The following is a 16,440-nucleotide window of genomic DNA, read 5'->3' on the forward strand; positions in this document are numbered from 1 at the left end:
TAATCACTAGACAACAAACTAACATCTTTCTGGTCTGGAGTTTTGAGCTAGGAGTCTTTGGTTTGGTTGCTTTTGTATTTAGCTGCCATTGAGTCAGCCTTTGTGATCCATAGAGTTTCCATTGGCTGATTTTTCAGAGGTAGACTGCCAGGCCTTTCTTCCTAGTCTCTCAGTCTGGAAACCCCACTGAAACCTGTTCAGTGTCATAGCAACACATAAGCCTCCATTGACAGACACATGGTGGCTGTGCTTGAGGTTCATTGGCCAGGAATCTCCTGCATAGAAGGCAAGAATTCTACCATTGAAGCACTACTGCCCCCTTGGTTTGGTTGAGAGGTACCATAATACTCTCCAACTACTCCAAGGCATGAATGGGAAAAAATTAGTAGTCCAGTTCAAATTGAGATGCCAACTGTTGTGAATTAAATTGTGTCCCCCCAGAATATGTGTCCACTTGGCTAGGCCAAGATGCCCAGTTATTGTGTGGTTGTCCACCATTTTGTAATTTGATATAATTATCCTATGTGTTGTAAATACTAACCTCGATGATGTTAATGAGGCAGGATTAGAGGCAGTTATGTTAATGAGGCAGGACACAATCTACAGGATTAGGCTGTGTGTTGTTGAGTCAGTCTTTTTTAAGATATAAAACAAAGAAGCAAGCAGAGAGAGAGGGACCTCATTACCACCAAGAAAGAAGAGCTAGGAGCAGAGCATGTCCTTTGGACCTGGGGTCTCTGCATTGAGAAGCTCCTAGGCCATGGGAAGATTGATGATAAAGACCTTCCTGCAGAGCCAACAGAGAGAAAACATCTTCCCCTAGAGCTAGTGCCCTGAATTTGGCCTTCTAGCCTCCTAAACTGTGAGAGAATAAATTTGTTTGTTAAAGCCATCCACTTGTGGTATTTCTGTTGTAGCAGCATGTGATAGCTAAGAAACCAACTTTCACTGAAAACACAATAAAATATTAAAAAAAAAATTGAGACATCAGCAGGAATCACTCAAGAGCCATTGCATTCCAAGGGACTCGTCAAAAGAATGCCTCACCCAGCCTGTGTAGTTGGCTGCCATCCCTTTGACTATCCAAGTTGGTCAAATGTATGACTAAATGCTACATCAGCAGATTGATACCCAGATTTACTTACTATTGCAGTTCTAACATTTAAAATGGAAAAGGACCATTGAGATCGTTCCAAGCTTGCAGTGCAGGGAAGTGATTGTGCAAAGTCACCATTGATAGGAGAGGCAGAGCTAGGACTGGGCATTGGGCATCCACAGAATCTTAGGGTCCCCGATGTGCACGGGTAGTCAGAAGCCAGCTAATTTCATGGTAAGCTGTTGTGGGAACCCGTGTACAACGTTTTTGACAGATGAGAGTCTGGCTGCTGCTGGGAATCATAATGGGGCAGGCACTTACGGTCCCTGTACCATTGTTGTCCACTGTAGGACAGCTGATGGCCCTCTCTGTCTACCTTCTAGTCAGCAATCTCCTTTCTGCTCACGGGAACAACACAGAATGCAGGGCAGCTCCTCCTTTACTTGTAAATAGCATTTTATCTCCTTGTCTTGTTCTTTATCACATGTCTGTTCTTTAACTATTCCTCACAGGCAGTTTCCAGATGTCTCCAACATCCTGATTGTCCTTCTCTGCGGGTATATGAGCTTGTTAAAGTTCTCCTTAAAAGGAGTCACTAGAACTGAACGTGATACTTCAATTTGGTCTGATCATAGGCCATTACAGTCATATTCTGTAATTTGAATGCTACACATGTATTAATACAGCCCAGCTGTGGATGGTTTTGCAACATTTAGTCAGCATCTCTTTCCAAAATCGGCTTTTTTTGCGGGGGTGGAGGGGAGGCTTGATTAAGCTCTAGTTTTACAATGTTTTCCACTGCGAGAAATAAGACTTACGAGAGGGAACAGAGAAGGGAAAGAGTGCCTGTTCTGATTTGTCAATCACAGGCTTGCACGACGCCACACTGTCTGCACCACCCCATGTGAGCAGGCCTTGCAACATAGTGCCCGTTCCCCACTTTCTCAACTGCATGATTCCTCTGCTGAGCACCGTGGTGTGCTTTCCCAGTCACAAGGTGGTCGGTCTGGTTGTCAGTCACTGCTCTCACCAAAGTCCTGGGTTAGGAACCTCAATTTGATTTTGGCTTTACCACTCACTCTTGAGGGGGGAGTGTGTGAGTTGATCTGTTGAGGAGACCGAATCACAGAGCAGTAAAGATTCGAGAACATCTATTCAGACATCAAAGGATCTCTGGTAGTGCAATGGTTAAGTGCTCAGCTCCTAAATAAGAGTTTGGTGAACCCACCCAGTGACTCCATGGGAGAAATACCTGGTGATCTGTTCCTGAAGAGATTATAGCATAGAGAACCCTATGAGGCAGTTCTTCTTTGTCACATAGGGTCACTATGAGTGAAAAATTGACTCAATGGCACCTAACAACAACAACATTCAGACATCTAAAACCACCAGCCTGGGGGTGGGCCTGCTCAATTAAGAAATGCTAATTCTTACGTATTTACTAACTACTGTGCAGTTTTTCAAAGAGATTTGATCCTCATAACAACCTCTTGAGGTAGACAGGGCAGTTATTATCCTCATTTTACAGATGAACCAGCCGATGGTCACATGGAGTGGCCATCTATGTACCTCAGAACCTTGTGGTTTCTAGAGGATTTATGGAAGCTACTCCCATCCATGAGGTGAGTCAGTACATTACAGGTATGATGGTTTGTTCACTAAACAAAGGTATTTTGAACACCTGTGAACCTGACACTGTGGTAGGCTCCAGCGATACAAGGATGAATAGCTGTCCTTGTTTTAAGTCACCAATAGTCTAGTAATTACTATAAAGTTCCAATTTCTGTTTCATTTTGAACATTAGGCTCATTGGTCTTTGCTGCTGGAGAAGTAGAAAAGATGCTTAAAGACCATCTAGCTGTGGTTAGACGCCTCATCAGCTGATGAGGGAACTGGGGTCTGGAATGGGAAGTCCTATGACTAGGTTTAGACAGGGTCAGAACCAGGATCCAGGTCTCCTAACTCCCAGCCCACGTTCTCATCCCCACACCACGCTATCTCTTCCCTGCTCCCTTTTCCCACTGGAGTAAGCTTTGGAGATGAGACAAGCCTGCTTCGTAGTGGTTGAGTATGTAAATCTAGGTTAGTCACAGGTTTCCTATAATTTTTGTCTTAATAATTTTGAGTCACTAGCTCATTTTGGTATTTACCGTAGGTCTAATAGTGCCACTCAACACTTAGCTCTTCATAGAACCTGATTCTGTTAACACCATACCATGAGGCAAATTCACTCTTTTAGTCCACTTAGCTATGTGCCATATGAAAACTGTGTTTATGCTATTTTAAAGTCCAGGAATGGGCTCCTTTGTCAGGAGAATGCACCTTTTAATGGGAACACAATAGCCACTTACAAATGTTTGAGGGCAAGCTTCTCTTGTTGGAAGAGGGCACAGGCTTATTTTGTACGGCTCCAGCAGACAGAATGAGAGCCAGTGGAGGAAAGTTATAGGAAGATAAAATTGGCTCAGTGTAAAATGTATCTTTCTAACCAGTATCAAAAAAAAACCAAACCCAGTGCCGTCGAGTTGATTCTAACTGATAGTGACCCTATAGCGACCCTATAAAGCACTGCCTAATAATTTTTTTTTTTTTAATAATGGAACAAGCAACCTGAAGCCAGAAGGTCAAGCTGAGGCTGCTTGTGAGGGCTGTTGGGGAGGGAGTGTGTAAATACAGTGGGAAGACGACCTAGGAGGAGATAGCCAAGGGCCCTTGTAGTTCTGTGGTTCCATAGGAAGGACGTGGTCTGGAAGGAGAGCAGTAAGCTTGTTGTTAGGAAACACAATTCCTGCTCCTCATTGAGAAGCTGTTGCAGTAGCAGAGGAAGATGCTTAGTGGGGAGATGAGTGAAGCTATTTGGAGCTTGGAGCATTCTCCTATAGCCTCAACTTCGTCACTTGGCCATATCTAACCTGGAGGTCCAGAAAAAGATTTAGTTAGACAGCTAAATATTGGGGTTCTGCAGCGAAGGAAGATGAGGAGAGTGGATATTGGAAAGTAACTGGCGGTCTGCCTCAGGAAACGGAACCTTTAAATACGTAATAGGTTTGACTGAATTGTATGGAATGGGACAGAAAGAGGAAGCAGTGGAGGAATCGGGGAAACTCAGTTTTCTAGCTTAGGTGCCACCAACTGGTTTAGAGAGTTCAGGAAGAGATGCAGATTCTGTGGGAAGCTGATGGGTTCAGTTTGCATACAGTTCTTGTACCAAATATTGAGCACTACTATGTGCCAGGCACTCAGCTGTGTGCTTTTCATACAAAAACCCTATTAGAGAGATATTGTCCCCATTTTAGAGTTGAGGAAACTGTGACTTGATGTGAAATGGGTTGTTGAAGGTCCTAAAGCTCTTAACTCCTTCTCTTTCTCTCACCCTTCACCCTTCATGTTTGATGCCTGGGAGGCCTCCCAATGAAGCCTGACAGCTGGATGTCAGACCTACACTGTTGACGGAGAGGTCTGGACTGAAGGTGTATTTCCATTCATCTCAAGTCTATTGGGTTCGCTTTTTCCTATTCTTTCTAGCATCCTCTTTTCCTTGTCTAGTAAACTGTCCTGACTTTGACAAGTTTAATACCCCTATTTTCATATATCCTTCCGTCTCTCTCTCCTCATGCACCATCTTTTAACATCAAAGAAGTTATTGGTGAGTTGGAGGATGGATGGGAGCGTAGGGCCAGGTGAGAAATGGGTTATACCATCCCTGACAAGGGTGGTAAGTGGCTACCTGCAGATTAAAAGCTGAGCCCCCCATATTTGGGTGGAGCTGGGATTGTTGTCTTTCCTTAAACTGGTAAACAAAGCAATATTGATTGTTATGGCAATGGGCAACGGGGTTACAGATTAGTTAGGAGCCCTGCTGGCATAGGGATTAAAGCGGTTCAATTAAAGCGGTTCGCTGCTAACCCAAAGGTTGGCCATTTGAACCCACCAGCCACTCCTTGGGAGAAAGATGTGGCAATCTGCTTCCATAAAGATTTAAAGCCTTGGAAATCCTGTGGGGTAGTCCTCCTCTGTCCTGTAGGGTCTCCATGAGTCGGAATCAACTCAACGGCAACAGGTTGGTTTAGTTAGAGATTAGTAGCAGCCATGGTCTCATCTACCTCATAACAGCTTTACCTAGAGCTGTTATATCAATTTATTTGGGTCTTACCAGAGTTCTGGATTTTTTTTTTTTTTTAATCAATATTTTGTGCCTGTGTCTACAAAATACTGTTGCTGAGAAATGTTTCTAGTGGGAAACAAAGGCACAAATATTCTAGGGTATATTTCCATGGCTTACAATGAAAAGAAGCAAGATTGAGATGTCAGGGAGCGAATTGGCCAGCCCCTCAGCCACACCTCACTGGGTGGCTAGCCATATCTGTGTGAGGTCACTGTGGCCCAGGGTTTTGTCCGAAGAGTTTCCTCTGTAGAAGCTGGATTTTGGCAGTGTACCCATAGACAGTCAAGCTTAGAAGACTGAGGTACAAACCAAACTGGTAAAAGAGAATGAGTATGATATATAAACTAGGATGCCAATGTGATACATTTCCAGGAGGATCACAATTGTGAGTCAGAATATTTAGGTTGGCTTACCAGCAAATTCTCTCTGTTATAGAAGGTGCGTGATCATTAGAAGGCTACTGTACATGGTGGAACAGAGAAAAGAGAATGCCAGCTATTATAATTGCTACTATCATGGGCCAAGGTAGCCTGTTACATCAGTTTCTCAATAAGTTATTAATTTATTCTCGCTCAGAAGGTAACTTTTTTTCCAAGATATGAGGGCCCCTTACTACAAGGTTACACAACTGGTTTGCACTTGACTATGGAAGAAAGGCCTGGCAGTCTGCATCCGTAAAGATTACAGCCAAGAAAACCCTACCCTGTAACATACGGGGTCGCCATGAGTCAGAATCAGAATCAACTTGCCGGCGATGGGTATTTTTTTTTTTTTTAACATAATATAGTGTGGTTACAGTTTCTGATATCCTGCTGTTCTTTACCCCACCTACCTCTTGTTTTCACACCTTCGAGAGGGATTTTCCAGAATAAATTTTTTGATTCACCCTCTTTTTTTAGTTTTGGGAAGGGGTGGTGGCAAATAAATAGTTTGAAACCTATCTCAGATGTAAGGTCCTGCCTTTGGTATCTCCTTTGCTCCCTTCTCATTACAAACCAGGTCAGGGATTCGTAACCTCTTGAGATGTAACCAGATTTTTAAAATTCAGTACCAAAACTAGAATGTAAGGTATCTCAATATTTTTTTACTTCGTAACATGTTGAAATGATAATATTTTGGATATGTTTGGCTAAATATATTATTAAAATTGTTTCTCCTATTTCTTCCTGCAACTAGAAAATTTTCAGTTGTGTATGTGGCTCACATAGTAGAGTGCTGCTCTACGGATTGTGGAAATGTCATTTCATGAATGCCTGCATGAGGTAGGCTATCCCATAAAAAGGTACTTTTTAACAACAGAGTTTTGAGATGTACCTAATAACTTGAATACTGATGGAAATTAGGCGTATTTCTTCTCTTCATTCCCTTTACTAATAAGTTAGGGTATTTCCGAAACTATTGAGAAGTACACAAAAGCCCAAAACTTCCTCCACATTCTTTTCTTTTTTAATGCTGATTCAGTTTTATTCCATAAAACTGCTACTTCCTTTTAAATTGACTTTACTGTGACTTTTCTGCATCACAAAGTGGAAGGACTCTCCAAGTGTGACTGCTGAAGCATAAAGGACCCTGTGAATCTCTTTGAGAGGCTGGCTTTCTGTCCCCATGTGTGAAGTAGCACTTTACATGGTGGGGTCATTTGTAAATATTAGTCTTCTAAGTAATAATTTCTTAGGATGATTCTTTTTCTTATTTCCACATTAGTTAACTTACAGACTCTTATCTAAAACACTTGAATCCAAAGTTTTGTTGCCAATGTTATTGAGGAGATTGAGTGTTCTAGTTGGAAAGTGATTTAATTGAGAGAAACTTGAAAGAATATACCAGACTACCTGAAAATCTTGTTTTTTATTCCTTGGCTTATTAGTTATATGATCATAAGCAATTCATTTAATATATCTGAGCTTAAGTTTCATCAAATCTAAGGACAAAATGTGTGTGTGTGTTTGTGTTGGGGAGATACTATGAAATTCCAAACTGAATTCGTAATTCTGACAAGGACCATTCTTATTTGACTTTATAGCCCCTGGTATAGCTGGCTGATGGTGAATACTTGTTGAAGATAGAAAGAAATGAGCGATTTTGACTTTCGGTTGTCTGTGCTTGTCTTAGGACTCAGTAGAGAAAACCTGAAGAACAATGAAAGGGATATGAAATTCTTGGTTGATCTACTTCTAATTGTGGGGTAGCTTGTCTTACTATCCCGACATGAAGTGATCCTTAGCCTGCGTTTGGCATATTCTTACATAACACCTCTCTCATAGTTTCCTACTTTTATTCTAATACATGTACATGTATTAAATTATAAGCTTTTATATATGGGGGATACTTCTTTGTAATTCTCAGCATGAGGCTTGGCATTACACCATGAGGACAGCTATTTGATCACCTACTTCTCTTCCCTGGCTGGACCCGAGATCATTGAAATTCCTTCGTAGCTTTAAACGAATAATTTCTTTAGTAAGAATCAGCACAAAGCTGGTTCCTATGAGGTGGAGGTTAAAGATGTCTTAAATGTCCAACTTCTCCAAGCTGCTGTACCACTCCATCATCTCTACCACCAACTACTCTCCCTCCCCTCAGTACTCTTCCTCTTTTTGGGGGGTTCGGTAATTTGCTGCAACGTCTCACGGAACTCACAAACTACTTACAGTTAAATGGTTTATTAGGGAAGTAACAGTGCAACTCGGAATCAGGATCGACTCAGAAGTAACAGTAACAACTCAGGAGACAATACACAGTTCATCAATGAGGACAGCTTCCAACCAAGACAGCTCTCAGATCTTTCTCGGCTGTGCCCGCAGGTAGGCCCTTTGCTCTGGCCTAATTTCACCTGGCCTACTCAGGCCTACTGTCACCAGGCTCTGTGTCTCTTCACCACTTCTTGCCGTCTCACTCTGCTTCTTGCTGTCTTCAGTGTTGCAGCTCCTTCTCTCTCTCCCCGTGTCTGTCTCTAAAAACATCTTTGGTAAGCTGCTTATATAGCAAGCTCCTTATCGATTTCAAGGCATGGCCCCGCAACAAGACCACGAACTAACCAATCCCCTCAGTAGACCAAAAGTCACTCACTTTGCACAACTCGAAGGATGTGATCAACGTCACTGAATTGTACATGTAGAAATTGTTGAATTGGTATATGTTCTGCTGTATCTATTCTCAGCAACAACAAAATAAATAAAATTTCAAAAAATGTAAAGGCATCGGAATAAACCATACTATTTGAAGAAACAAATGAAGATACTGGTGGTAGAATAATGTGGAAAAGAATAGTGAGAATGCTAACACAACTTGAAGAATGTAACCAATGTCACTGAATCGCACATGTAGAAATTGTTGAAATGGTGTCTGTTCTGTTGTGTACGCTTTCACCAAAGTTAAAAAAAATTTGTTTAAAAAAGTCACTCATTTTGCATATAATCAACCAATCCCCGCAAGGGTTTTATGCACCTTATTTGCACAGTAGACTAACCAATCCCTGTAAGATAGTGGCCCATCCATGTGTTTTGGCAGAATTATAAGCCCAAGGCCACAAAGGCCATATATAAAGAGAAACTTACTGCACCGCAAGCTTGTTTCTTGTAGACTGGCTGACGTACAGCTCCTGTTAGTTTTTTTTTTAATACATGCTGGGAAGAAGATGGACAGGGTGACCCATGTGTACCAGGATAGTGAGCTTCTTGAGTAGTTGCTCATCTTTGTGCCACCTTTCACCTCAGAGGGACAGGTTCAGTGTAAACCTCTTGGAGGCCTAGGCAGAACTCTGTGTGACCATCTCTTCTTTATTTTGTCTTAAACATGCAGTCTGGTGACAAAGACTACAAACCCACTGATATTCTCCCAGAGATCTACATAAAGCCCAGAAATAGAATCATCCCCCAAATTAAAGCACAGGTTGAGCTCAATTCTGTTTTTTCACAGGTGCAGGATTCATGCAAATTCCATTTGTGTGTATTTGTGTGTGTGTGTAATTTGCAAGAAGCAAAAGTATTAGGAACACATGTAAATCATCAGAGCTCTATAATACCTTGACTACCTTTCCATTAATTTCTTCTTTCCTCAACGCCTGAATCTACACAATCTATGTATTTTTTCAGAATTTGAGTAAACCGAGCCACAGTTGATTTTTCAAAATTTATCTTTTTAAGCTTTTGTTTTGAAATGACTGAATACTCACAAGACATTACAAAAGTAGGTAGTACGTAGAGTCCCTGAGCCCTTCACCCAGCTTCCCCCAATTGTGACATCGTGTATGACAGTAGTAAAAGACCAAAGCCAGGAAGTTGGCATTGGTACAATACTGTTGACTGGAATACAGTATTAAAAAACCAGTTGTTGAGTCGATTCCTACTCATGGCAACCCCATGCTTGTCAGAGTAGAACTATACTCCCTAGGGTTTTCAATAGGTGATTTTTTGGAAGTAGATTGCCAGGTCTTTCTTCCAAGGTGCCTCTGGGTGGGTTTGGACCTCCAACCTTTCAGTTAGTAGCTGAGTGCTTAACCATTTGCATCACCCAGGGACTCCTAGACTACAGTGTAACTTTTATAAAAAATAAAAATATTTCAAAGTCATGAAATAATACTTTTCAATATGATATATGCCTTGATATTGGTTGAGGTTGTTTACAAGGAGTGTAAAATACTGTCAAAGCAGTAGGCAAAGTGTGATGCTAGATATGAAACCCCAGCTGAGAGCTTTAGGAGCATGGCCCCAAGCTTAATGATGTGCCTTAAAAAAAAGAAAGGGCTGCAGGAGGTGTAGTAACATGGATTGGGCAGAGGGAAATGGAAACTTGCTGAACAGTTTGGTGGAACTTAAGTTATACAATTTGAGTTGATTCACCCAATGCCAGATGGTGGTTGTAACGCCAATTATGAAACATTTAAGCCCACTTGATTAGAGGAAAAAAGCATATAGCATTTGTAGAAATGATAATGAATTGGAATTTCAAACCCTTGATGTGGCATTGTGTAGACAGTCTCTATCTCTGATTCATGTATGCGTTACAAACATTTTATTAAAATGCAAAAAACAAGAAAACCTTATCAACAAGGTGAAAAGACAATCTACAGATTGGAAGAAAATGTTCAGGAACCATATATCAGATAAAGGCCTAATATCCAAAATATATATAAAACTATAATTTAACAACAAAAAGACACACAACCCAATCAAAAAAATAGGCAAGGGACCTGAACAGACAGTTCACCAAAGATGATATTCAGTTGGCCAACAAGCACATGAAAATATGCTCAACATCATTAGCCATTACCAAACCAAACCAAACCAAACCAAACCCAGTGCCGTCTAGTCGATTCCGACTCATAGCGACCCTATAGGACAGATTAGAACTGCCCCATAGAGTTTCCAAGGAGCGTCTGGTGGATTCGAACTGTCGACCCTTTGGTTAGCAGCCGTAGCACTAAACCACTATGCCACCAGCATTAGCCATTAGGGAGGTGCAAATCAAAACCATAATGAGATATCACCTCACCCCCCATTAGAATGGCAATGATCAATCAAATGCAAAATAAGAAGTGTTGGTGAGGTTGTGGAGAAACTGGAACCGTCATCCATTGCTGGTGAGAATGTAAAATGGTGTAGCCACTGTGGAAAACAGTTTGGTGATTCCTCAAAAAGTTGAACATGGAATTACCATATGACCCAACAATCCCAATCCTAGGTATATACCCAGAAGAAGTGAAAGCAAGAACGCAAGCAGAAACCTGTGCACCAGTGTTCATTGCAGCGCTTTTCACAATAGTCAAAAGGTGGAAACAACTGAAATGTCCATCAACAGATGAATGGATAAACAAAATGTAGTACGAATATATACATACAATGGAATATTGTGTAGCTATAAAGTGAAATGAAGTTCTGATGCATGCTACGACTTGGATGACCTTGAAATCATTATGTTGACCATAATAACCAAAAAAAAAAAAAAAAAAACCAAACCCATAATAAGTCAGTTGCAAAATGACAGATACTGTATGATCTCACTTTCATGAAATGAGCAAATCTATAGAAGCCAAAGATTATTAATGGTTACCAGGGTTGGGGGGAGAGGGAAATGGAGATGGTTTGTTGGGGGAGGTCATTGAGTTTATGTTAATGGTGGTGAAATGTTTTGGATGAGGATAGCAATAATGGTGGCCTAAAAATGGAAACCCTGGTGGTGTAGTGGTTAAGTGCTACAGCTGCTAACCAAGGGGTTGGCAGTTTAAATCCGCCAGGCGCTTCTTGGAAACTCCATGGGGCAGTTCTACTCTGTCCTATAGGGTTGCTATGAGTTGGAATCAACTCGACGGCACTGGGTTTGTTTTTTTTTTAACATGAAAAATGTAAAAAATGTCAATGAGTTATAAATGTGGAAGTTGTCGTATTGTCTTATGTTTTGGTATATATGTTTTCACCACAATAAAGAAGAGAAAAACCAAACCGCCTTTCTCCCTCCCTTTGGATGGGTGGTGATACAGGGTTTGGATTCAGTCAGTTATCTCACTTCACCCTCTCATGTTGTTGTTGCGTGCTGTTGGGTCATGGTGACTCATAGCGACCCCATGTGACAATAGTAGAACTGGTCTGTAGGGCTTTCTAGGCTGTACTCTTTATGGTAGAAGATCACCAGGTCTTTCTTCCACGGAGCTGCTGGGTGCATTTGAACCACCAACCTTTTGGTTAGCAGCCCAGTGCTTAACTGTTGTACCACCAGGGCTTCTCCTCCTTTTACCCTGTCAAACATGGGATTTTTCAAGGGAACAAGTAATGACACTTTGTGTCTAATTAGCAACTTCTGATTGCTCACAGCCTGGTGCAGATTGTTATCTCTCTCATTTCCTCACTGGGGTGGAGGTAGGCATTAGCACGGTTTAAGTCTGGCTAGCTGGCACAGGATCATGGAAATGGGGTTGCTTTTTGTTGTTACAGTAGCATTTGGGATTGGGGTAAGGGTTAGATGACACTGGGTATCAGAGGAGAAGGGGAAGACAGAAGGTCATCTTTTTTCACTTCTCTCCTCCTTTCTCCAAGGCCAAATCTACCTGAATGAATCAGCCTCCATAAAGCACCTCACCAGGCACTTGGTAAGGTCTTAATAAATGAATATACTAGAGTATCATTTTAAATAATTGCTCTGCTCCTGTCTCGTTCTACACAATGATGGTCTTTCTCTGCCGTTTCCTGACACAGAGCTCAATTGTTCTGGATCTGCTGTCTGTGTTAGGAAAAACCCAAACCCAAACCTTTCCCTGAGGGGCTTCGTTCCTTGACCTTTGACCCAGAACTTGACTTCTCTAATTTCTAAACCACCATTAATCACTCATAAAATGAGGGTTGACTGGATTTTCCTAAGGGTTTCATCTATGTCTAATAGTGTCTAGGGCCATGAATCACAGAATCTAAGAAAAATTGACAATCTCCTCTAGTACTTGGAGTAGTCATGGCTATAAAAATATTGTATAGAAGAAATTTTTACATTCTGTCTTCTGAGGAATGCAGTTATGCTCTCTAGGCTGGAGACAGAAGTTGGTGAAAGGGCTGGAGGGTGACAGGTGGAGTCAAGATGGGGCCATGAGCGGAACTAGAGGAAAAGTTAAGAGGGTGTCTAAACCGGTAAACTCTGAACCAGTAAATCTTGGAATACAGTTGGGTGTACTTAAATGATTTTGTAGTGAAGCAATTATATTTCCCATTAGGACTCTACACTAATTTACGGCTGTAAACATCACAAGGAATTCTAGCTGGCCTTTTTTTTTTTTTTTAAGCAAATGTTAGTTCGCCCTTATCCTCCACATATTCCCAGCCATGTCCATATCAGAAGCAGGGGGGAGGATTAAATTTACATCCATTTGCCTGCATCCATATCTGGTGCAAGAGGTGACTGTGAAGAATTTAGTCTTTACTCTGGAGAGATGGACTCCCAGGGAATTACTGACATACAGGCAAGGAAAGTGCCAGGGGTAGTGCAAATGGAACACGAACTGCCCCTTGCCCTAAGAGCTGACCCCTGGTCAGGTACTGTTGTCTAGGCCATGAGATTAAAGATGTGTCTCCTCTGGTGTGTCCCCCACACCCTTCTCAGCTGAACCTAGCTACAGTTTGCAAGTTTGGAGGGAGGAAGGAATGACACCTCCTTCGCTTGCTTTGCCTGTAAGTTTGGGCAGAAAATCCCAATGGGAAAGCTGGAACGCATGTACATGGTTATTATATGAGAGGCAAGTGCTAGGTGGTGGAGGGTAAAGTGCTCTCGGTATGCACAGCCTCCCTCCCTCACCTGACCCCAGCTAACCCCTGGGGGCAGGAACTTTTCCTTGTGCAGGCCTTGCTTGCTGCTGTTTTTCTCTTAGAATCAGCCCACTCTTATTTCCAGAGTGGAGTTGGACTATCCTTTGGGAGTTATAGGGTGTCATCTCTGGGATTTGCTCCCACTGCAGAAAAACAAGCCCAGTTGCAATGCACTCAGGTTTCTGAACAGCTGCCTGAGCACTCGAAACCAGACAGTCAGCAAAGCTGTCTGAAAGCAGGGACTCCCGGGAGGGGCGGCACGGGGCAGGGTCCCGGGTTGTGGGGTTGGGGAGACATCCCGGGACCCGCCTAGAGGGTGATGCTCACCAGGGTAGAGTCCTAGGGTGGGCTGTGGTGAGGGGGACTGGGAGAGGAGGCTCAGGAGGTGGGGCATGCGCGGGAGCAGCTGTCCCAGCCGCCCCCTCCCTGCACCGCCGCTGGGCCGCTGCATCGCAGCTGCCGCCAGGGTGCGGGCGCCCTCCCAGCCGAGGCATGCGGGACGTGAGCTACGTGTGGCAGCCTCTGCTCCTGCTTTTCCACTGAAGTGTATGTTTCTGGGAGCGGAGCTGTTTTCTCTCCCAATCACAGCATAACCTCAGTTTGAAATATGCATCTCTCTGCAGGGCAGCGCTTCTGTACTTATGCATTGCATGCTAACGTGATGCCCGTTAGCCTCACATGAATGTAATAGAACCGTGCAGACGACAGTGCCCCGCGAAAAGCACCCCAGATCTTGACGAGACCAGGACTAATCTGACTACACGACTGTCAGATGTCGCGAATCGATGCTAAACTGAGAGGAACGGAAACTTAGAAAGGGCCCCGCACACACACACAAACATACCCCAAAAATTGGTGAGGAAAAGATCTAGAGCTGTGCTGGTAAATGTCATGAATTTTAGGGGTTTGCATAATCAAGGTGCCCGCCTCCCGATAGTTACTCCTGGGCGTTTAGTCAGGTAATGATGCATTTCAAGTCAGATTGGTGGCTCATTTTATTTACTCTTTTACTAGGAGAGAAAAAGGTTTATATACTATTCGGTAAATGGTGAGTATGGAAAACAAAATGTGGAGCTTGTCAGTTTAGCCTCCCAGGCTTTCCTGCGCCCCCCTCATGCCCAGCAACATAGGCAGCCCGCAGGAGCCTGGCCTCCAGGTCTTGGGGCTGAGTGTGGTGGGAGCAAGTTCAGCACAAGTCAAGGTTTCTGAGGGATTCAGGAAAGTGAGCGAGGTGTGAACGAAGGACCAAGGAAGTCCTCTTCCTGCGGTAGTAGCGGGGGTCGTGGTGGGTGATGACTCAGCTATTATTAGGGGACACCTGTAGGCAAGGAACGACCCTGAGAGCTCTTCCCCACAGGTGCTCTCAGTATCCTACCCTCCAGTTTCCCTCTAGGGTAGCAGACTCTCCCTCACCCCCCTCCTCCTGCGCTGGAACCTTTATCCCTAAACCTGCGTCTTCAACTAGGCTGTGTCTGACCCGGGGCGCATGTTACGTAAGAATGCAGAGTGTTGGGCCCCACTCCCAGAAAGGCTGTATCACCAAGATGCATTTTGACAAGCATCCTAGGTGATTCTGTTCTGTTGCGGAGGGGAGGGCGGTCCATGGACCACAAGGAACAGCGCAGCTTCTCTCTCAGCAGTTGAGGCGACGGACTGGAATTATTCTAAGAAGTTGTGTCAGTTGTCCTTAGGGGATAAATAGGAGGCTAGAGAAGTTAGAGACCGTCATCTAGGGCTGGACGTGGTCCCGCCTTACTTTTAGGGGGTTATCAGAAGTGGGAGCGCGGGGTTAGTCGGGACTGGGTCTGGGTTGCAGGAGCAGGGAGCGCTGCTCTCAAGGGCCTGTAGGGGGCGTCAGAGGGACGCCTCCTGGCTTCCCCACCCCCTCTTCTCCCCCACGTGAAAAGGGGCTGGAACCAAAAGAATGTGTCCCCGCCCCAAGACTGACGTGTGCGCCCTGCCGGCTTCAACTCTTAAAAATACCAGTGGTGCGCGGGGCATCCTCGCAGAGCTTGAGAGGCAGACGAGCAGGAGGGGAAGCGAAGCGCAGCAGGCTCGCAACTGGTGCACATTCCGGCCATACCCGGTGGAGACCGCGGCTGTCACGCCGCCCGGAGCATTCCCGGCGTGCGAGCGCCCGGGCTTCCCAAAGTACACAAGCCCGACCCTGTGGGCGCTGCAAGTGCAGCTCCTGTATCCCCATCCCTCTTCCAGCGGCTTGTGGTGCGGAGCCTCACACACGTTGCCAGCGTTAATTATTTAACACAAAGCACTTTTTCAGAAAGCAGCGCTAAGGGAGAGCGCCCGGGGACCGTGCTCCCGCGCAGGCATCCTCTCTTTGTTTCCTGAGGTCAGCAGGCCGCCTTCTCCCCCAAATTTGAGTACTTCGTGAGGGTTGGAGGGCCGCCCGAGACTAGGCAGTGAAGATGCCCTTGGAGCTGACTCAGAGCCGAGTGCAGAAGATATGGATTCCTATCGACCATCGCCCCTCGTTGCCCAGATGTGAGTATAGATGTGCACCGAGTCCGGGCTGCAGGGGTGGGGCGCGCCGCGTGGAGAGCAAGGGGCCATTGTGTGGCCAGCGCCGAAGAGACGCTTTTGTGCGGATTCTCCTCCTCTGGAGCGCGTTGAGCAGGGCTGTCCCCGCGGGGCCGGGAGTGCTGGGCGCCCCGCCGCTTTTCCTCGGGCTCGCGGAGCGGCCGGCGGAGGGTGCGATTGGGGTCTCGCCGTGCCTCGCGCAGGGCCGGGGGAGGTGGTGCAGTGGACCGCGCGCGGCGAGGGCGCATGCGGAGGGCAGGTGCCGGACCGGCGCTGCGCCTTCCCTCGCTGGGCGTCGGGCGGCGCTGTGGCGGCGGGGCCGAGCCGCTGGCCTCAGTCTGCGTCTCAGGGGAGGG

The 16,440-nt window shown here is 44.7% G+C and overlaps 1 protein-coding gene and 1 long non-coding RNA gene across 5 annotated transcripts in view; both read left to right on the forward strand.

The window, feature by feature from the left end:
* The window catches only part of PFKFB3 (6-phosphofructo-2-kinase/fructose-2,6-biphosphatase 3), a 100,022-nt gene that overhangs the window by 51,911 nt on the left and 31,671 nt on the right, over positions 1–16,440 (forward strand). For 2 of the 4 annotated variants that reach the window (XM_023548947.2, XM_010590757.3), the window contains exon 1: positions 15,558–16,048. The exons of 1 other annotated variant lie outside the window; for it this stretch is intronic. In XM_023548947.2, the coding sequence (XP_023404715.1) occupies positions 15,973–16,048 (76 nt within the window). In that variant the 5' untranslated portion in view covers positions 15,558–15,972. Of the gene's footprint in view, positions 1–15,557; positions 16,049–16,440 lie in introns of those variants that run through there. One more of the 4 variants, XM_010590754.3, reaches the window with a different exon arrangement.
* Positions 3,694–15,801, forward strand: LOC135231267 (uncharacterized). Its single transcript, XR_010321948.1, has 2 exons — positions 3,694–8,065; positions 12,293–15,801. It is a non-coding gene; the product is annotated as an uncharacterized LOC135231267 (long non-coding RNA).

Source organism: Loxodonta africana, chromosome 4 (assembly GCF_030014295.1).
Source record: "Loxodonta africana isolate mLoxAfr1 chromosome 4, mLoxAfr1.hap2, whole genome shotgun sequence".
In the NCBI taxonomy this organism is placed as follows: Eukaryota; Metazoa; Chordata; class Mammalia; order Proboscidea; family Elephantidae; genus Loxodonta; species Loxodonta africana.